Source organism: Nyctereutes procyonoides, unplaced genomic scaffold, assembly GCF_905146905.1.
Source record: "Nyctereutes procyonoides isolate TBG_1078 unplaced genomic scaffold, NYPRO_anot_genome, whole genome shotgun sequence".
NCBI lineage: Eukaryota > Metazoa > Chordata > Mammalia > Carnivora > Canidae > Nyctereutes > Nyctereutes procyonoides.
Window position 1 is genome coordinate 12,922,870 of NW_026575117.1, and position 19,958 is coordinate 12,942,827.

General features: G+C 36.8%; 1 protein-coding gene across 1 annotated transcript in view; it reads left to right on the top strand.

Annotated features, from left to right (window-relative positions):
* USH2A (usherin) overlaps positions 1 to 19,958 on the top strand; it is a 686,930-nt gene that overhangs the window by 522,809 nt on the left and 144,163 nt on the right. The window contains exons 49-51 of the mRNA XM_055333895.1: positions 1,182 to 1,403; positions 11,305 to 11,528; positions 16,620 to 16,824. Coding sequence (XP_055189870.1) covers positions 1,182 to 1,403; positions 11,305 to 11,528; positions 16,620 to 16,824 — 651 coding nt within the window. The remainder of the gene's footprint in view (positions 1 to 1,181; positions 1,404 to 11,304; positions 11,529 to 16,619; positions 16,825 to 19,958) is intronic.

A 19,958-nucleotide genomic window follows, 5' to 3' on the forward strand; every position in this document is an offset into this window, starting at 1 on the left:
GATCAGGAAGTCCAAGACTATAGATTCCTAAGGCAATCCTAAATTTTTTAGTGAATTTGAGCCTTCCTTTTCTTAAGAAGTTTTGGCAAGTCATTAACTAGATTATGGAAATCTTATCTGGACCATGGTTTAGAGCTGTAAGACCTCCCAGGCTGGTCAATATACTCATAGACCTTATAAGATACAATGAAGGAGTATTGTCCAGGGAGAAAGACATATTTTAAAAGGGGAAGTGGAAGAGAAGAGGGTCTGTTGAAGATGCAGGAAAAAGAGAAGTAAAGCAAGAAAGGAGACTCAAGGTCAAGTGTTCAGAAGGAGGTCAACTGAGACTTGAATCATGAGCTAGAGAGAAGTACACTTTGAATTTTAGATCCACCAAGTTGTTAGTAGTCCTTCCCAAGGTATCCTTAAAAGAAGAAATTTATTTATTTATTGTCTTTTAGAGTTGTCCTAATTTTAGAGTGTCTTCATATGCCCCCCCAAATACTGCCTATTGATATTTATAAAATTTAAACTCTTGGATCCCAAGGTACCAAGCAAAAGAGAATCTTATTCTTGTTTCAGGTGTTCCAGAGTATCATGTAAAGGCAGAGCACGGGTGCAACTGCATTAGTGAAATTCAGTGTCTCTCACAGCCCAGCAAAATACTAATGTTCTGACTTGAATACAGTATTTTTACCTCCTCATTTAATTGACCTTCACATTGAAAGTATTTTTTTAAAGGAAATATTTTGTTTTTTAAATGAATTTAATTTGGTTAAAAAAATTATAATCCAGGCAATGCAAGTTTTATGTTAATTTCTGAATCCACCCCACTTTCAAAGAAAAAATAAATTACACTACATGGATAGAAAAGTATTTGTAGGCAAACTTTTTTGTAATGTCACTTAATCATGTTACTAGACCTAATGTGCCCATTTCTTAGGGGTGAGAGAGGAAATAGGCAACATAGCATTGCCTCTAAGTTACCATGCGTGTATGTGAGTAGACACGTGTTTATACATCTTTAATGCAAAAATTTTAAAGTTCTATTGAAATTTGCAACTCCAAAATGACAGCATTCTTTCTAATAATTCTGTCAACCAGTTGGCATCTGCAAGATGATTGTGATAAAATTTCATTGTGAGTCAAAGCATATTTTTTTAACTCATGCAATGATTGTTATTGTCCTAAATTGACAGGTGAAGTATGTTGTCCAGATGAACAGCACAATCGGGTTTCCACTGGCATCGGTGACTCCTGCTGTGGCAGATTGCCTTACTCCACCTCAGGAAACCAGATTTGCTGTGCTGGGAGGCTTCATGATGGCTATGGCCAGCAGTGCTGTGGTGGACAGATTGTGAGCAAAGATTTAGAATGCTGTGGTGGAGAAGAAGAGGGCATGCCATACAGTCGCCTTCCAGGTGAGGAGCCCTTGTCTACCTCTCAGTAGGTAGAGAATCTGTGAAACAGGGAGGTTGAGAAACTTGCCCTAGATATAAAGCAAATAAGGAATTAAAGCTCGTGTTAATTATATCTAATGCAAAATTTAGGTACATGTTGTATCACAAATAAAAATGTAATTTCATATTTTTTATGCTTATGTAAGGCATTAAAACAGACCAAAACTCTTTCCTCCTGGAAAAAGTGTCATAGCCATAATAAGCAAAAGAAGAACAAAAACACATATGAATGCATTGGCTCTGGATCAATATTAGAATTAGAATATTTCCTAGTGAATTTCCTAACAAATGCTAACAGTACACAAAACTATTATTGATGACATTATGTCAATTCGTTTGCAGCTAGTAAATTAACACTAATTTTAATAGCAATCATTATCATTGACGGAATACTTACTACCAACTAGGTACTATGCCCAATGTTTTATATATTATTACCTCAATTAATCTTTGTAACTATCTTACTAAATAGGTTCTATTATTGTCTGCATCTTAAAAATGAGGAAACTGAGGCACAGAGATTGGACAGTTGTCCAAGAATACATAGTAGTCAGATGCAGATTTTTAGGTGCCTGAAATTTATACAATTGGGGGGAAAACCTCTTTAAGGAAAGAAAATAAAATGATTAATATAAGACAAAATATAAACATAATATTTGTTTAGAAAGGAAAAATAAATTATAAAAATTACAAAGAAAAGAAAAGAACAGAAAAGAAATATAGCAAATCCCACTAACATAAAAATAGTATATTTGGATTATATAACTTATATAACTTATATAACTTCTGACATCCCTCTTATCTCCCGCTGACATGTTTAACTTATATGCTTGATCACCTCTTCATGAGACAATGGCTTTTATACTATTTATCTGTAGAGGGATAATTCATTCTTTCCTGTCATGTGATTAATAAAAACATTTCCTAATTGTTTTTAGTTTATATAAGTGGCTTTAAGCTTCCAAATTTATTTTTGTAATATTAGGTAAATGTTTAGGACTATTGTCAAATTTGGAGAAATATCTACAAAGGATCTTTCTAAGATTTAAGGGGGTCTTAAGTTTTCTTGTCTTAAAGTGATTTGCAGTGACTGGTCTTAAATATTTGTTGAATTGACAACATCATTAACAAGTTTTTATGGATATCCTTATTATATGATTGAATTTGAGTTGTATGCTATCATGACGTCACTCTTTTATCTACACACCAGCAAAAGTATAATTTTTTCTAATATATTTATGAGTTACCGCTTCATAATTTGTAATAATTTATGCTTCAATCCTAGACCCATCATTTTCTTTTAATAGTTTACTACCTTTGTTATAATCTAAAATTTATTCTGTTATAATTCTCTTCTTGATGCCAGAATATTTCAGTTGATTCTACTCTTCAGTTTTACAGCTTTTGTTTCATATTCTATTAATTTTTCTATCTGATCTTTCTCTTTCTTTAAAGCTTCCCTTTACATGCATCCAAATTAGGAGTCTATAATTTCTCACATTCCTTTTCTTTCCAAATTGCAGTTAAAATGGAATATTCAAGCCTTAATGACTTTTTTATAGACATGACAGAAGTCACATGAATGTAGCTACTGAACCCAAACTAAATATTTTCTCAACTCAACTTCCCCTTGGTTAGATTTCAGAAATGTACATGGTCACTCTCCTATTTTGATCAATACAAGGACACATAAGACAGAAAGCAAATTAGTGGGGCAAGAGACAGAGGCCATAACAAACTTTAGTTAAATATCATACATTTGTGAATTTTTTAAAAATACGTAACAGTGCCTACCTTGGAAGGGGCTCGTATAAGCAAATGGCCCTGAAACCCAGGCTTCATTAGCTTCCAAGTAAATCTGCTTGTGCAACTAGCAAGTGTTGGAACACCAGCCCTTCTCTGAGCATGATTTCAGGACATCAGTGTATCTTGATGCAGATGAACTATGAATTCCCTACTGTTTTTCTATAATTTCTTCTTTTTAAAAAACCATCAAAGTGTTACCCATAACATCATAATAATTGTTTAAATTATTGTAGTGTTATTGTTAAATGCCATATTTTGTACACATTCTCTATGTAAATGTAAAGTTCTGATGAAAATTACTAAAAAAACACTTCAAGAACAAAATTAATCAATCAAATTTTTTTAAGTATCAACCATGAGGGTACCTGAATTTTGTGCCTTAATGAGAATAATAGACTCTCAATATTTTCATAGACCTTAAATAAGTAAGAACTGCTTAATTATATTATTCACAATTAAATTTGACGAATCCCAGTATGGGAAAGATTTTCTTCCTTCTTTGAGCCAAAAAAAAAAATAATAATAATAATTTCTAGTTTTTTATTTTATCTTTGGATAACCATTAAGTGTGTTTCCAAGGCATTTACTATATTCTATGAAGTTATAAATCATCCATCTGGATCCACAGTACATCCATCTATGCAATCTTTTTTAATCCAGCTGAATAGGATGTATTTAGAGGAAGATTTTAATATCCACACTGTCAAACAGTTTGATAGTCCCATGTCATTTTGTTCAGTAATAGTAATGATGAAAGTTGTTCTTCATACAACAGAATTTCAATTAGGACACTTCTGTTGACACCTAAAACTTAAGGATTACCTCTACTACATGACACCGGACACCTGGATCTGCAGTGTAAGGTAACAAGAAAGTTGACTTTGCCAGATAAACCCAAGAAACAAAAACATAAACTAACTCACCATATGTTTGAAAATGAATGATGCATTAAATTCTATGATACAAAAGAGTTCAGTGTAGACACATAGTCCTTTCAGAAAATTTCCCCATGTATTGTAGCCTTAAGAAGTTTGCATTCTGAGGATAACTGAAATCCAGTCAAGGAATCCAGCCAGGTCAAGTGACTCCTAGGTGCTGCTTATTGGCTAATAGGTGACTACATGATGATCAGGAAAGAAGATAACAACTACAACAAAAAGTAAACAACATTCTGTGTTCACTATTTGCCAAATTGGATTCTGTGTGCTTCTTATACATGAACCATTTATAACACACTTAGACATCCCAACGAACCTAGGAAGTCAGTGCTACCCTAGTCTCCATTTTCGAGATGAGAAAACAGAAGCACTTCTCACAAAAGTGAAAAACTGTCCCCAAATCACATAGCTAGCAAGTGGCTCCATTACTTCAGGTAAAATTAATTGCTATTATAAGTGAACCCCCAAATTTGTAAAGGCTCAAATACAGTAGGGGTTGGCTTTATCTTATATCATAGCACTGGGATATGAACCTAACTGCAGGTTATCTCTCTTTTCTAGTTATAAGCTAAGAACAGTCAGATTCTATGGTCACTTTGGAGCTATATCCATTTCTGCAGCCAGAAGGGGAAAAGAGCACAGAATAGCATGTGTGTGTTTTTCATTTGCCAGGTCTAGGAATAGCAAATATTTTAACTAACATTTCACTGACTAGAACTCAGCTATCTGTTGACACCTAAATACTAGGAGGCTGGGAGATTTGCCCATGAATTCTTGCCTCTATGGCTAAGAATGGATTCTAACTGCATCCAAATGGCTATGGAGTCCATGTTCGTAACTTCTTTGATCATTCTGATAGTTGAACAAGCATTGGATACTCTCCAACCTAAGCCATATCAGTGTCTGTCAGGTCGACTGAGCAGGGCCAGTATAATAAACTATCAAACTGCAAACATTTTCTGGAAGACTGGAAAAAAAGAGTCATTATAAACTCTGCTCATTGACTGCACACCTAATGTATGCCAAAGTTAGAAGAAAGGGTACTAAGTATGAGTGCTAGGCCCTGAGACAGTGACTTTTAAAGGATAATCTGGGACTGCTAAGGGCCTGACCCTTTGCAGAAAGTTGTTTGGAGGTGGTCTGTGAGATCAAAATGATTTTCATAACAATACTAACCTATCATATGCTTTTTTCAATCTCATTCTCTCATAAATATACACTGAAGTTTTTCAGAGGTTACATAGCATGTGATAATTCAATAACTGAATGCAGAAGAAGATATGAAAAGTTAACTCCTTCTAATAAGTGAGACATTAGAGACACTTGCGAAAATACAAAACCATGTCATTCTTCTCACTAACTTTTCTCAGTTTGGAAAATGCATTTATTCTTCATAGGTATTTATGTTAACATGCTATATATTTATTATCATTTTAAATTAATTAATAAATACATATTTCAAAAGTCTTTGTTTTAGGCTCTAACCCATATTTATCAACAGATATAACCCATATAAACAAAAGCTATTTGGAGTCCTGTTACAAGTCCTGAGACCAAACTTTGTGAACCACTGCTTTAAGCCATGGTAATCATGTGTACTGGAAAATCATGGCAATTAGTTAGTTATCCTGTGCTGTGACTGACCAGTTGAGTTCCTTCTCTTTTAGTTGAGTAGCTAAAGATATGTCCCTTAAAGATAGAACAAGGGATGACAGGTTGGGGGGATGCAAAAGCGTTGCCCTCTCCATACCATAATGAGTCATTTTAGCATCTTTGTTCATTTATTGCTTTCTTTTTTTAGTCATTTGCCATCATCCTTCATTTGATAAAAATGTATGATGTAGTGACTACGCTCAATACATTATTCTCAATGCTTTGTGATTGTAAAAATGGCTAAGATTCCATTTTTATCCTTAAAGATTTATAATCTAATCAAGGAGGGAAGTATCTAGAAGGTTAAACACAGTCCACAAGAGAAGGATGAATGTGAGTATATTCTTAAGACTGGGAAATCACTCTGATCAAGGTGATGGGAAAAGCGAAGCCATTAGATTGGAACCTCAAACAATGAGTAAGATTTTGGGATGTGTAGATGGAAGGAGGACATTTCAGCTAATGGGCATAGCTTGAGCTAAAGTGTGAAATGAGCAATCTGTGAAGCATGTCCAAGTGATAGTGAGCAGTTGGGTTTATGGGGGGGGCTCTGCTGTGTGCAAGGAAATAGGGGGAGATATGTGTGAGTAGGCAAAAGGATCGAACATTCCTTAGTAATCAAGGAAGAGTCAGTGTGATGATAGAATTATGATTTAAGGACACGAATTAGATTTTGGTGGCAAAATGAATGTGAGGGAGAAGGAAAGAGAAGTCAGAACACTATCGCCAAAAAGGAAAACACACTTGTTTTAAGAAATGAAGTAGAGGTAATTGTCCACTAGGACACTGGTTCCTAATCTTTGGGGTGGGGGGAGGAACCATACACCCCCTTAAGAATCTTTGGAAAGTTACAAAGCCTCACTTCAAATACTAGGACACAGACCTTGCACAGAAATTTGCCTGCAGTTCCACACACCTCACACCTCTGTGGGCCTGAACTTCAGGAGCACTTCTTATTTACTTCGCTATGATTTTCCACGCTTGTCAAATATTTCTCAAGCAAATTGCAACACTACTCAGCTCCTGTGAATGAAGACTAGCTCTAGAGCTTCTCCCGACATTCCACCATTCTGACAAGTTCGGTAGTCCTGGTGGACTGAAGGGATGATACTTTTAAAAAAAGAAAAGCATCTCGTTTTAGTCTCTTGACCTTCCTGCAGGTTTCAGTGACAATAGACACGTTCCACCTGTCTTTTTTCCTCTGTCTGCTGCCGCTGCCTCCTGTCGCCCCTAATGACTGTGACCTCAATGACCTTCCAGAACATCCATATGGCCCTTTTTCTTCTCAACCTAGCAACACCATACCTGCTTCATGAGGGTTTGGATCTCATAATATTGTTCCTAAGCCTGGCCTCTCTCACTGCCTGGCATTGTGTGCCTGCCATAAGACCGGGCTGGCTCGTAAAACATCTCTTTATGTACTTTATTACTTAAACTCTTTTATTTGCCTGCAGGAGCCCGTTAACAAAATCACATTGAATTGACTTTCTCACACCAAATCAAATCTCCCTGGTCCCAGTTCAGTTGTCTTTGTCAATATGTATTTTATAAATGGAGTGAATTAACAGATGCTGTTGGAACAGAAGTGCTGGGGTAGCGTTTATGTTTTTACTGCTCTCTCTGGGCAGATGAGTTGTGTAGGAGTGTTATACAGGTATCTCGGGATGAAAGTCATGCTCGTCACTACAATGGTTATGTATTCTTAACCATTTTCTTTGGATGTATTTTAAACCTCTTTATTACTCTTTCTATTCTTAGCGTTTGCTTATATGGTTTTATCATTTATGCCATTAATCTTGGACTGGACTTGGTTATATCTTTCAGTTTTAAGAGGTGGACATTAAAATCTCCCTATCACTCAAAGAGAACAAGATTTTTCTGTTAGCCATGAGAAACTGATCACAACATACCCTTGGAACCTCTTGTCTGATCTCTATTTATTATACATGTTGTCCATGCAGCCTCTGATAGGAAACTCTGGTTTGAAACTGCTTTGTCATAGAATACTGAGGTTCCATGTCCTGGAGTCGGACTTCAGCAGAATGAAGGACTACTGCTATTTGTCATATAAGATGGGATTTGGAAACTTTGCAAAGAGGGAAATTTAGGACAGAAATCCACTGTGAAAAAGCTCTACTAAAGAATATTGTAAAAATAAATAAATAGATAAATAAATAAATAATATTGTCCAAGAAGATTTCCATGTGATGTAATGAATTTTTGAAAGGTGTGATGTAGAAAAAAAAAACATAGCTCAATGATTTGGGGAGTATTTTTGCTCTACCCTTTCTTTGTCAGTTTTGTGGCGGTAGCCAGGGAGCCATCTACCGGTGGAGACAAGCATGCAGTTCTTTTCTTTCATATTCTGCTGCCAATTTTATGAGTTTGTCCTAAGGATTACTAATTACAAAACTTTGTTTTCCAGTCTTATAGGCCTAAAATATGGTCCCTTGGCTTAAAATGTGGTCCCCATGGTCAGTCCCAGAGCTGCACATTAATTCATCATATTCCAGACTCTGTTTTTTTACGACTTTACTGTTTTTATCTCAAAAGCATGATTCATAATCCTTGGTCTTTTTTTTTTTTTCTTAGAAAAATGGAGCACCTGTTTTACAGGATTAACAATTTAGAAATTTCACCAGGACTCTATGTTTATAAATGCTTTCCTTGCCAGCCCTGGCCATTAAATGAGTGTTAGTAACACACTGAAACTATTCATAATATTGTGAGTAAAAAACTCCTTCACTGTTTTCTCCGATTGTATCCAATTAAGTGGAAGCTATCTGTTGGATATATATGCTGTTGGGGAAGGTAAAATATGCAGTTTGGTATCAAAAATAAATCTCTAATAGCTCTATGTGTACTGTCCCGCTCGAGTAACATCTGTCCAAAGAGAATCTTCACCTTTGTACAGATTTAATGAGCAGCCTCTGGAAGAACAGATCGATCCATCAACAATACATGACCTGCTTTGTTTTTCTTTTGGCATATTTAAAATTGTGCGTTCTACGTGTCAGAGTTCAAAAGTCAAGTGCTACATGCGATAAATTAGGCAGGGGTCAAAAGTTATTGCAATGCAGTTTCAGAAGATTGTCTGTCTCTGAATTTGCAGCTCATTCATGCTGAAGTGATGCACTATGGGAATTACTACCAAACTCTGCTCGGCAACATCTGCTCTCCCTAAGTGAGTTAGTGCACGTCAGACATCTTTATGTCAGAATATTGCAGTGATGGATGCAGTCTTCAGAAAATGCTGCATAAAAATCTGGTGTGCCGTTCTGGCCATTAAGTGAAATTACTATTTAAATTAATGGCACTGTCACAGTTTATCTGTGCAAAGAATGAAGCTGATTAGGGTATTAAGTAATTAGCAATTTATCACACCGGAACAAGGTTGATAATAATTAAAGAAGTAATGGTTTACCAAAGAAACTAGAAAGGGAGTCACTTCTTGTTATGAGAGTGGAATCTTGGCTGAAAATTTTAATTCAGTGAAACAAAGATGAACCTTTTTGCGAAGGAAGGCAGCCTTTTTTTTTTTTCTAGTGTAAAAACAGTTCATTATCAAAATTTTAGTTGACCTGTCAAAAGTCCCTCAGAGCGATCAGATGACTGATTAGGAGTTTCGAATTAGGTCAAAGTCTGCATTTTGATTTTATACTTAAAGCATGGTGAAGCCATAAAGTGACTGGGGAGTAGAGGGGGAGAATGTATTCTGCTCCCTAAAGGGCCAGTTTTTAGTCTTCGGGTTGCTCTTTAAAATAGAAACATGAATTATTTTAAGAAAACTGCTAGAGAAGAAAAAAATGACACTAAAAAAAATCCAAGGTTGTATTTAAATGATCAGAAAGCAGCAGAAAAATAATGTCCAAACAATATAAAACTGGACGCTGTAGATTTGTCTCTTTACTCTGTGTGTGTGCACGCGTGTCTATAACACATGTCATTTTTACCTGTCCTGATCAAGACTCAAGATAGCTCTGCTGTGAGTATTTATGTGAAAAAAAAAATTTCCTGGATATATTAAAGTAATGAAAATGATTAATAAAGCGCCAAAGAAAAGAGTTTACTTCTAAACCAATTACTTTGGGCAGTTACCCCATTTACATGGCATGCTAAAGCTCCATTACGGTCAATGTATATCATTTTAAAATATTGGTAGATTTTTTTTTAAAAGGGAAAGATTGGAATTCTTTGGAGTCATGTGTGGCTAAACTCTTTCCTTAAGATAGGTACCGAGCCAGTATCTACTTTCCATATTTTTTAATTTTTTTTTTTTAAGTAAAAGGCACTTAAAACTCGCTGGTCTATTATTAGGAGTGTCTTTCATAATGTAGGTGTTTGTACAGGACCAGATCAAACAATTCAGGACCCCAGGGCACTTTGAGGTTGAGGTTCTTTATGTTATCAGTCAGGACTAATAATAAATAAACACAATTCTAATTAAAATAAATCATTCATCACACAGGCCTGCTTTATAACTGGATATAAACTCTGATATAATAGCACTGTGGCATGGGGTGTAGGCACCTTAATTTCTGGCTTAATCTGACTCTGGAGTATTGTTTATTTACTCAGGCTTTTATGTCTAAATTTCTGCTGTGTCTCTTCTATGGCAGGATCTAAATGATGTGAACACAGGCCGTAAAGCTGAATTTGGTGCGAGAAGGGAGGCTGTTTGGTAGGAAAGGCACACATGTCCTTCCTCAACAAGTGGTGATCAAGGCTCCTCCTTCCAAAGTCTTTCTGCCACTTATCCATGTCCTCCAGCCTCTTATCCATGTCCAGGGATGTGTCCAGAACACAGTGCTGCTCATTAAATAGTGGCCTGATTAGTGAGCAAGTTCAGCTGGTTTTGAACAAACCTGTCTCATGAAGAAAGAAAGACTGGTTACCATTGCTGTTGGATTCACAAGAAGCAAATATTTGCACCCTCGACAAAAGCTGGGCAAAAACTCACAAGACTCCTGCCACAGGGTCTCAGTGCCAGGATGCTGCTACCTTTAGACTCCATCTAGGCTCTTATTATCCCACCGTGCTTCAGTGACCTTCTCTCCCTTTGAGAATTTCTAGAGCTTTCTTCTGATCCCCCGAACTTTATCCTTTCTTCTCCAACACGGTGTTATTATCATCACAAAATGGGCAGGTAATTCTCATGACAGAAATCAGGGCCTTTTTTTTTTTTTTTTTTTTTTTTTAATGGAGCTTGGGAGAAGTCTGGCCCCACTGAATGATTTCAGAATGCTTCCTCTCGTGTGTTCTTTACCTAATTAGTGTCTGGTGCTCTTGGTAAGAAGGACCCCTCACTGCACATTTAAATCACCTTGGTAGGGAAATGCTACCTTAGGTACTGTACCATTTCAGCAACTGCCTGACTCTGACATTTTTATGCCAAACTTTATAGCAGTCTCCGTTTTCTCCCTTTTTTTTATTTCATATTCATATATAACATTTTATTGTTGCAGGGATGTTCTGTTGTGGGCAGGATTATGTGAATATGTCAGATACCATATGCTGCTCAGCTTCCAGTGGAGAGTCTAAAGCACATGTTAAAAAGAATGACCCAGTGCCAGTAAAATGCTGTGAGACTGAACTTATTCCAAAGAGCCAGAAATGCTGTAATGGAGTTGGATATAATCCTTTGAAATATGTTTGCTCTGACAAGATTTCAACTGGAATGATGATGAAGGTAATTGATAGAAAACCTCTCAGAGGTGCTGATTTGACAATGGAAAGAGAAATACATTGTTCATAACTATTTTTCTAAAATAGGAATATAAAAACTCCTGTGTGCATTATTCATTTTCACATTACATCCATATTAATACCAAATGAGTTCGCTGTGATTGATGTTATTGCAATGAATTCTAAAGGAATTAATAATGATTAGCTGTTCTCAGGAAGCTTTCCCCAGCACTTCAGATAGGACAGGACTTTCAGTCTCTGTGCTGAAAGAGCCAACACTTGTGGTCTGGGACCTCTACGTGGTACCGGTCTATGTCCATGGGTGCTGTGGAAGGAAACAGAGAGAAATTCGGCCTTTTTCCCTCTGGGCCCCTAACCATAATCAAACACTTTCCTTTGATAGAGGCTTTAGATCCAGCAAATTCACCTGTGCCTATATTTTATTCCTTGAGACACTGGAGGATCAGCAAATGCCCGCCACCCATAAAAGTGCATAGGCCTATGAGTGTACCATTTGTTTGTATGTTGAGATGCTTCACGGACAGACATGTCATGTTTTATTAGCATTAAACTTGACCCAGGACTCCAGAAAACTACCACTTTAAGGAACTGAGTGTGGGCATTTAAAAACTAAACACCCTACTGTGTTCTGAGTAATTTGCCACTAGGAGATGACTGCAAATGAATATTTGGGTCCCAGACACTGCAGGGGCTCTTGCTGACTGATGTAACTATACAGTCATCATGTGGACACCATATACTTAGGGATATAAAGTAACTCTTGAGATTGCCAAGGTCCCAGCAAGCACTTTACAACAATTACTATTAAGACCATTCATAACGTTGTTAGAGAGACTAAGTACTTTATGAAGTGAATAATCATACAAAATACCCATCAAAAATAGTTGTTCACCTGCAATTTTTTTTTTAGAAATTGGTCCGACCTATACACAACTTTAGATAGCCAGTTCTGTGAAAGAAATCTATCCAACACTCTGCTCCCAAAGTTTACATTTATTCCAGGCCAGTGTTTTCAGAAGTTTGGCCTGAGAAATTTTTCTGAAATACACAGTCTTAATAAGCTGTTGTAGTTGCAAGGACATGTCTTTAAAATGACTAGTTAAGAAGATTCTATGTAGAAAACTTTTAAAAGAGCACCCGTATTTGAAAAATGAGGAAACCTGTTAGTTTCGAAAATGACAACTACTGCTTACAACTATTTGTTTCATTGCTACTCACTCACATCTGTTTCCCAGGCGTCTCATTTTGGTTTCAGGAAGATATGGCTTCCATTATTCAAGGACAACGTTCAGGATAGTTACATGATCTTTTAGGTTGACTTAACTTGGCTCAATGAAGGTCAGTGAAGAGTCATATTGATAATTCGTGTTTATTATGATTAGGACCACATTTCTGAATGCTGAATCCAGTAGTGTGTTGCAGATAAAGTTCAGTCTATAGATTGTATTTTGTTTCCTGAAGACCTCTTTCCTGGAGACTTCTGTATCCTGCTCCAGTCAAGACTGGACTACTGTGGGATTTCTCCCCTGTAAGTCTTCCCTAAATGTGGGTTTCAGAATTCCTTTTACTTCTCTCCTGTGTTGGTGACTCTATATTCTCATTCCAAAGGTCCCCTTTTCTTGCCTACTCTTGGAGAAATATCATTTTGGGTATATGTGCATGAAAGGTAAATTTCGGGGGAGCTTGATGTTTGAAATTATCATTTTTCTAGCCTCCCACTAGATTGATGCTTGGCAAGGTATACAATTCAAGGTTAAAAATTATTTCCACTCAGGATTTTGCCATAATTTCTGTATTTTTAAACTTCCATTGCTCTTCTAATTCTTGGTTTTTGTCAGGTACCCATGTGTTATTTTTCCTATGAATGTTTTTATTTTTTTTTATTTTTTTTTCTATGAATGTTTTTAAAACATTATCTTTATTCTGTTTCTCCAAAATTTCATGGCATTGTGCCTCTATGTGAACTACATTATTATTATTATTATTATTATTATTATTATTATTCATGATTATTATTATTCACTTTTTGTGGACTTTTTCAATGTGAAGTCTCATGAGCTTCAGTTCTGGGGAATGTTCTTTTATTATTTCTTTGATAATTTTCTCTCTTTTTATATCTCTATTTTTACTGATTAGTTGGGTGTTAGACTTCCTAAGCCGATCTTTCAATCTTTTTTTTTTCTTTTTATTTCTTGACTATTGATTAGTTAACTCTTCATCTTTTTTAACATGATCAGATATTGCCTTATCTTCATCTTTCAACCTTTCTTTTGGTTGATTATTTTTTTAATCTATCATATTATTTAGTTAATTAGCTAGCTGGTTTTAGTCTTTCAGGGTTCTTTATTTTTTCCTGACTGTTATTTATTCATGGCATCCTACTCTTGTTCCATTCATGGGATATCTTTTTTATCATTCTAGAAATACTGAACCATTGTTGTTGTTATTTATTGTTTGTTTGCTTTATTCCTTGAATTGTCTCATTTGTTTGGTACTATTTTAGTTTTCTTCTTTCCTTGCTTTGTTTCTGCTCCCTCTCAGTTCTTTTTACTATGTTTTTAAACATATTGTTTCCATTGGAAGCCAAATGAAAGCTCACTGTGCATAGACATCTATAAGTAGGGAGCTCACAGTAGCATAATCATGTGGCAGAGTGGCTTTTTGTCAGGAAGTCACATTACCAAGAATCCTTAGCAACTATGCTTAACTTATTATCCTTAATAATCCATTCTAGATTGGAATAAGATATATGCCTGTCTGACAGCATACAAGGAATCAGTGGGAAAGGGGACTGGGATTCTCACTGTGCAATATGCAGACTTGTATTTGGTTTTCCCACTGGCTCCTGGCTTATATCTTTCACTGGACTCTATTTCTTTTATTTCACCAAATCTTTTCTAAGCTTATCCCATTTTGTAACACTTTACCAAAATGCAGCTAGGAATAACAACCAAACCTACTACTAATGTTCTAGATTATGACCTCTTCCCCTATGACTGTGAGCTCAGTCGCACACACTACTATGACAGTTTTGCCCTACTTTGACAGTTATCCCAGGTCATAATTTTATCAAATAGCCACAGCATAACAGAGCTCCCCAACTTTCCAAACCCTAGTACATATTTCTTTGCCATAGCCCACCTAACCATTGAGCCAATGCCATGTGTTTTAGGGTTCTATTGTTCTTGAGACAATCTCTAGCTTTAAATTTTACCTAGGACATGCTAAACTATGCCAAAATAAAAACAAATGCACTCACATATGGAATGGGTCAATAGAACAAAAGTCAAAAAAAATCATTCACATTACAATCCAGTGTGCGTTAGGCAGCTGTCCTCCAAGGAATGTTGCAGGAGCCAAATCCCCTTCCATCTTGTGGGGCTTTACATAATCCCTCAGATTGCAAAGGAAAAGAGGAGAGAATGGATGATTATACATGTATGGGTTTACCTGGATATAAAATATATCCTCTCTGTAAAGCAAGCACATGAACATTTCTAGTCATGTGGCTTTCCCTACTGAGCTGGACCTGCAAATCTAGTATTCCTAGGGAGAAAAAACAATGGACATTACTGGGCACATAGTACTGTCTCTGCCACTTTCATCTCCTTCCCAACTTCCAAAACTGTTTGAGCTGTCCCGTGGGTGTTAGTTTATTTTCTATTTCCTTGGACTTTCTACATTCTTTTGCTGTCATTTGGTGGGGCTTCAAGAGGAAATGGAGCTAAATGCAGGTGTTCAAGTCACTATACTCAAAGGGAAATCCTACCATAGTTTTCTGAAGCAGCTTTATTTTGACAGCGTTTGGGAGAGTAATTTATATGAGGTAAGAGAGATTGAATGTAGATCAATTTTAAATAGCAAAAAGTTATTTAAAATACATCATGCCACATGGGGTGCCTGGGTGACTCAGTCAGTTTAATGTCCAACTCTTATTTTCGGCTCAGGTCATGATCTCAGAGTTGTGAGATCGACCTCCTCATTAGGCTCCCCACTCAGCACAGAGTCAGCTTGAGATTCTTTCCCTACCTCCCCTCTGCTCTTTCCCTCACGTGTGCTCTCTCTTTCTGTCAAATAAATAAATAAATAAAGCCATCTATGTAAAGGAAAGCTTGGAATTATAAAAATGTTGCCTTATTTATATCTCCTGTAATCTGGGATGATCAAGAATTTCATTTTCTGAAATTAGAACACAATAGTACTTACCAATAACTATCAAAAGTCTAAAGATTCATCAGAAAAAAGTTTTATAAATGTAAATAATAATAACTATATTGAGAATTCCTGAAATATTTAGATTTTCTAAAACTTGGACAAGGAATACTTCTTAGCAGTCCAATTTTCCCCAGAGCACAAATGTACAGATTTTCAAATATCACATTCTTTTTTCTAAAGCTCCATTAGGAATGTGTCAAGTAACAAAAATAAAATAATCACTCCTGCTCTTACTTACAGCATATCTAAGTGTAAGACATTTACAGGCATTATCTCATTTGATTCATATAACAAACCTGGGTGGTAAATGTAATTTCCATTTTCTCACAGAAGATGCTAAGGCTTTGAGAGTGTAAGCGACTTGCTCAAGGTCACAGAAGTAGGAAGTTGCAAAACTGGACTCTGAATCCAAATCTGTGTCATCCACACCAAAGCTGCTCTTTCTAGTATACACACCACCTTCATTCCTTTTCATGAATCTTGAGACATTTTTTCATGAACTAAGTAGAAGAAAATTTCATTTGCATCTTGTGAAAACCTGCCCCACATATGTCTAAATGTAATTTTTTAAAAGATACGTTTATTTTTTTTAGAGAGGGAAAAAGAGCTCACATGTATAAGGGGAAAGGGCAGAGAGTGAGAATCTCAAGCAGACTGACTCCTCACTGAGCATGGAGCCTCAAGTGGGGCTGGATCTAACAACCCATGAGATCAGGATTCATGAGATCATGACCCAGGAGATCATGATCTGAGGCAAAACCAAGAGTCCGAGGCTCAACCAACTGAGGCACCCAGGCACCCCTATCCAAATGTAATTTTAAAATTTCCTTTTCCTTATCCCCTTACCTCTACCACTCAGGAAACCAGAGAGTGCGGGACTCTCTGCCCAGCATCTCTGGAAGCCACGGCATATTGCAGCAGGTGTGACTTCAACTTTACCAGCCACATTTGCACTATGATCAGAGGACCTCACATTTCCACAGGCAAGGAATCAGCAGAAGAAATATGCTCATCTGCTGAAGAGACTGTTCACACGGGAAGTGTAAACACGTTCTCCTTCACAGGTAACGGAAACCGAGGCACCTGTCCATGGCTTAGTCGGATTAGTGAAACAGCCGTGGAAAATGCAGATTAGTTTCATTCTGACATTGTTCCCTTCCTTGACCTACTATCAATTAATTTCATCATACTATGGGTCAGCTAGTTATGAGGTAATTAAAGGCACACTTCAGATCTGCTCAAAGTTAGTTAAAAAAATTGTAAGGTCTAACTTAAAACAAAGATATATGCTATTTCAAAGTAAACATAGAAAATAAAGAACAGGGAAATAACCTATATGTCCTTTTATGGTATATCCAATTAATTGCCAGTGAGCCCAATTTTCTTTCTACTGAGTACGAATACAGGCTTTCGATATATGCAATGAATGAATGTTGCTGTTCTTGTAGGCAGAAAAGAGGAAGAAACCTCTCTGATCACCAGTAAGACCTGGCAGCTTTTTCTGAGGAGGAGCTTAAAGTACTATCCCTTTCCTGATCTTAGGTCTGGGTCTGGACACTGCGCTCTGGTGTTGCCTCTAAATGATCATCATCTTGGGAATGATGACCTTCACAGTTACGAAAATATTAATTTTCAGGCTCCATCTTGGCCCTATTGAGTTCCTCCAACATAGTGGTTCTCAGACTTGGCTAAGCTGAGTGCAAAACACTGTAAAGTTTAAAATCATCTCCAAAATAGTTCTGCCCTCTATTAAATTTTTATTATTTGTCCATTTACTTAAGTCCCTACAGAATTTGTTTCTGCCTTTTGAAAAATTAAGTGTGTGTGTGTGTGCGTATGTGTGTGCATATATATCATCTATCGTCTAGAGTCAAATAGAATACATTTAAGTGACATAATTCGAGCAAGCTAAGGTTAAATAAACAAGAAACTGTTCTGTTCCATCATGACTCACCATTCTGCCTTACTGAACCGATGGTGGCGATAATGGCAAGCCTCGGGGTTGCAAAAAACTAAGGCAAGATACTGGGATGGGGGGAGTAGATTAAGGAGGGAAAGCAGGAATAAAGATAAAGTTCCAGTGATGTGCTACATGCTTTAAAACCTGATCTTAATTTACCCACAAACGATTATGGTCATTTAACAGATGAAGAAACTGTGGGTCATATCTATAAAAGTAACTTCCTGAGATAAGATGTCAGATTTAAATCATGTCACCTTCCAAACCAGCAGATTTAGGAGACTCTGTGTGGTGTAGGAGCTCCTTTCTGAGGAAAGGAGGAACCTCCCTCAAGCTGTTTCTTCCACCTGAAATCTCCCTCTCCATCATTCCCAGAGTGTAGGTCAAAATTCCTGTCCTTGGCGCAGGCTTCTCAAACCCAGCCCCATGATGTTCATTTCTACCATGTTGTCACCTGTGTTTGGGTGCTCGTTCCATCTTTCCTGGTAGATTGAAATATCTGGTTGAGCAAGATGCCCTTGCTCTACTTTACCTCATTTTTGGACTAATACACTGTAAACAAACAAAAAGACACTTATTAGAATGTATTTCATTAGGAAAGTCCTCAGGATAAAGGACTATCCTGATTGGAACTTTCCAATTTCCTTCCATTCCTAGTTATAGATTTAAGGACCCTCATTTCCAAATTATTGGGTTTGATCTCAAAGAGTTCCCTCCTTTTATCTGTCTTTTGAAATCAAAGTCAAGATTTTGAAATCCCTTAAGACATATTTGTAATAGGCCTCTCCAGAAGAGCGTAGATGTTTATACCTATTTAAACATAAATATTTCAGATTGCTTTGCCTACCAAATACTATAAATGGAATATGAAAAATAGCAAGTTTCTTTTCCACGAAGAAAATGAAGCATTTAAGTCATGCTAAAACAGTTCCACTGAGACCAATTTGGACTAAAAAGTCAGTCTTTCTTAGAAATTTACAATTACAGGGCACCTGAGTGGCTCAGTGGTTGAGCATCTGCCTTTGGCTCAGGTCATGATCCCAGGGTCCGGGGATCGAGTCCCACATCAGGCCCGCCACAGGAACCTGCTTTTCCCTCTGCTTATGTTTCTGCCTTTTCCTGTGTCTTTCATGAATAAATAAATATATAAAATCTTAAAAAAAAATAAATTCACAATTATAAGCTAAAAAACACCAGGGCTCTCCAAAATTCATTCATACAATCATTTCATTTATCAAAAAATATCTCTTAATTTTTTACTAATAACCGGTCACTACACTGGGACCATCAGCTATGAAAGCAAATAAATAAGAATTCCCATCGGGGATTTGAAGCCCATATGAACAGACAGGGACCAAAGGCAAGTACACTGAGATGTGAGAAATGATGGCCATGTAAGAACTGTGATAGAAGTAAGTACAGGGTGTTCTTGAAGAGCATTGCAAGGACACCTAACCCAGACTGAAGAGTTTAGGAAAGACTTCATGAAGGATATCGTGCCTGAGCTGGGGACTGAAGGGCAAGGAGAAACATATCAGATGAAGGGAAGGGAAGCCAGGCAGAGAGGGTAACATGTGCAAAGCACAGGAAGTGCACAAAAGCCCAGTAGGTGTGAAAAACAAGCACCTTGATATGAATATAGCCCAGTGCAGGAGGGGAGGGACAGCAGGGTCAGCTGATGAAGGTCTTTTTTGCCACGCTGAGCAGATTGTCTTTATGCAGCAATGAGTGGATATCAAAGGTTTTTTAGCAATACAATGACACAACCCTATATATGCATTTTTGAAGAATTACTCTGTCAGCTGAAGAAATGATTGCAGACAAGTATGTATGGGATATTTAAGCTATTAACAAGTAAAACTCGAATGAGCATACTCCCCAAAAAGCCAAACCCTCTGTAATAATCAAGACCAGCCCCACATAACACACAATGATTTTGAGATAAAAAGAGTAGTGGTTTTATTTTTTTCTTTTTTAAAAAAAGTTGGAAATTCTGGCAAAGAAAAAAAGAACTCAGAAATGAGAGAGATTATTGAGGGAAGGCAAAATTTCAACGATGCTTCCTTGTGTGTAAAGCAAAAAAGAATTCTTTCAGGGGCTAGGAGCATCTTTGAAAGACCGGGCCTCACAAGAAAACAAAGAAATGAGAATAAGAGATGAGAGAGCAAAAAGAATGAAATGCCATAGAGGAAAGAACAAGGAACACAGCACGATGAGCTACTGCAACTGAAATTAGAA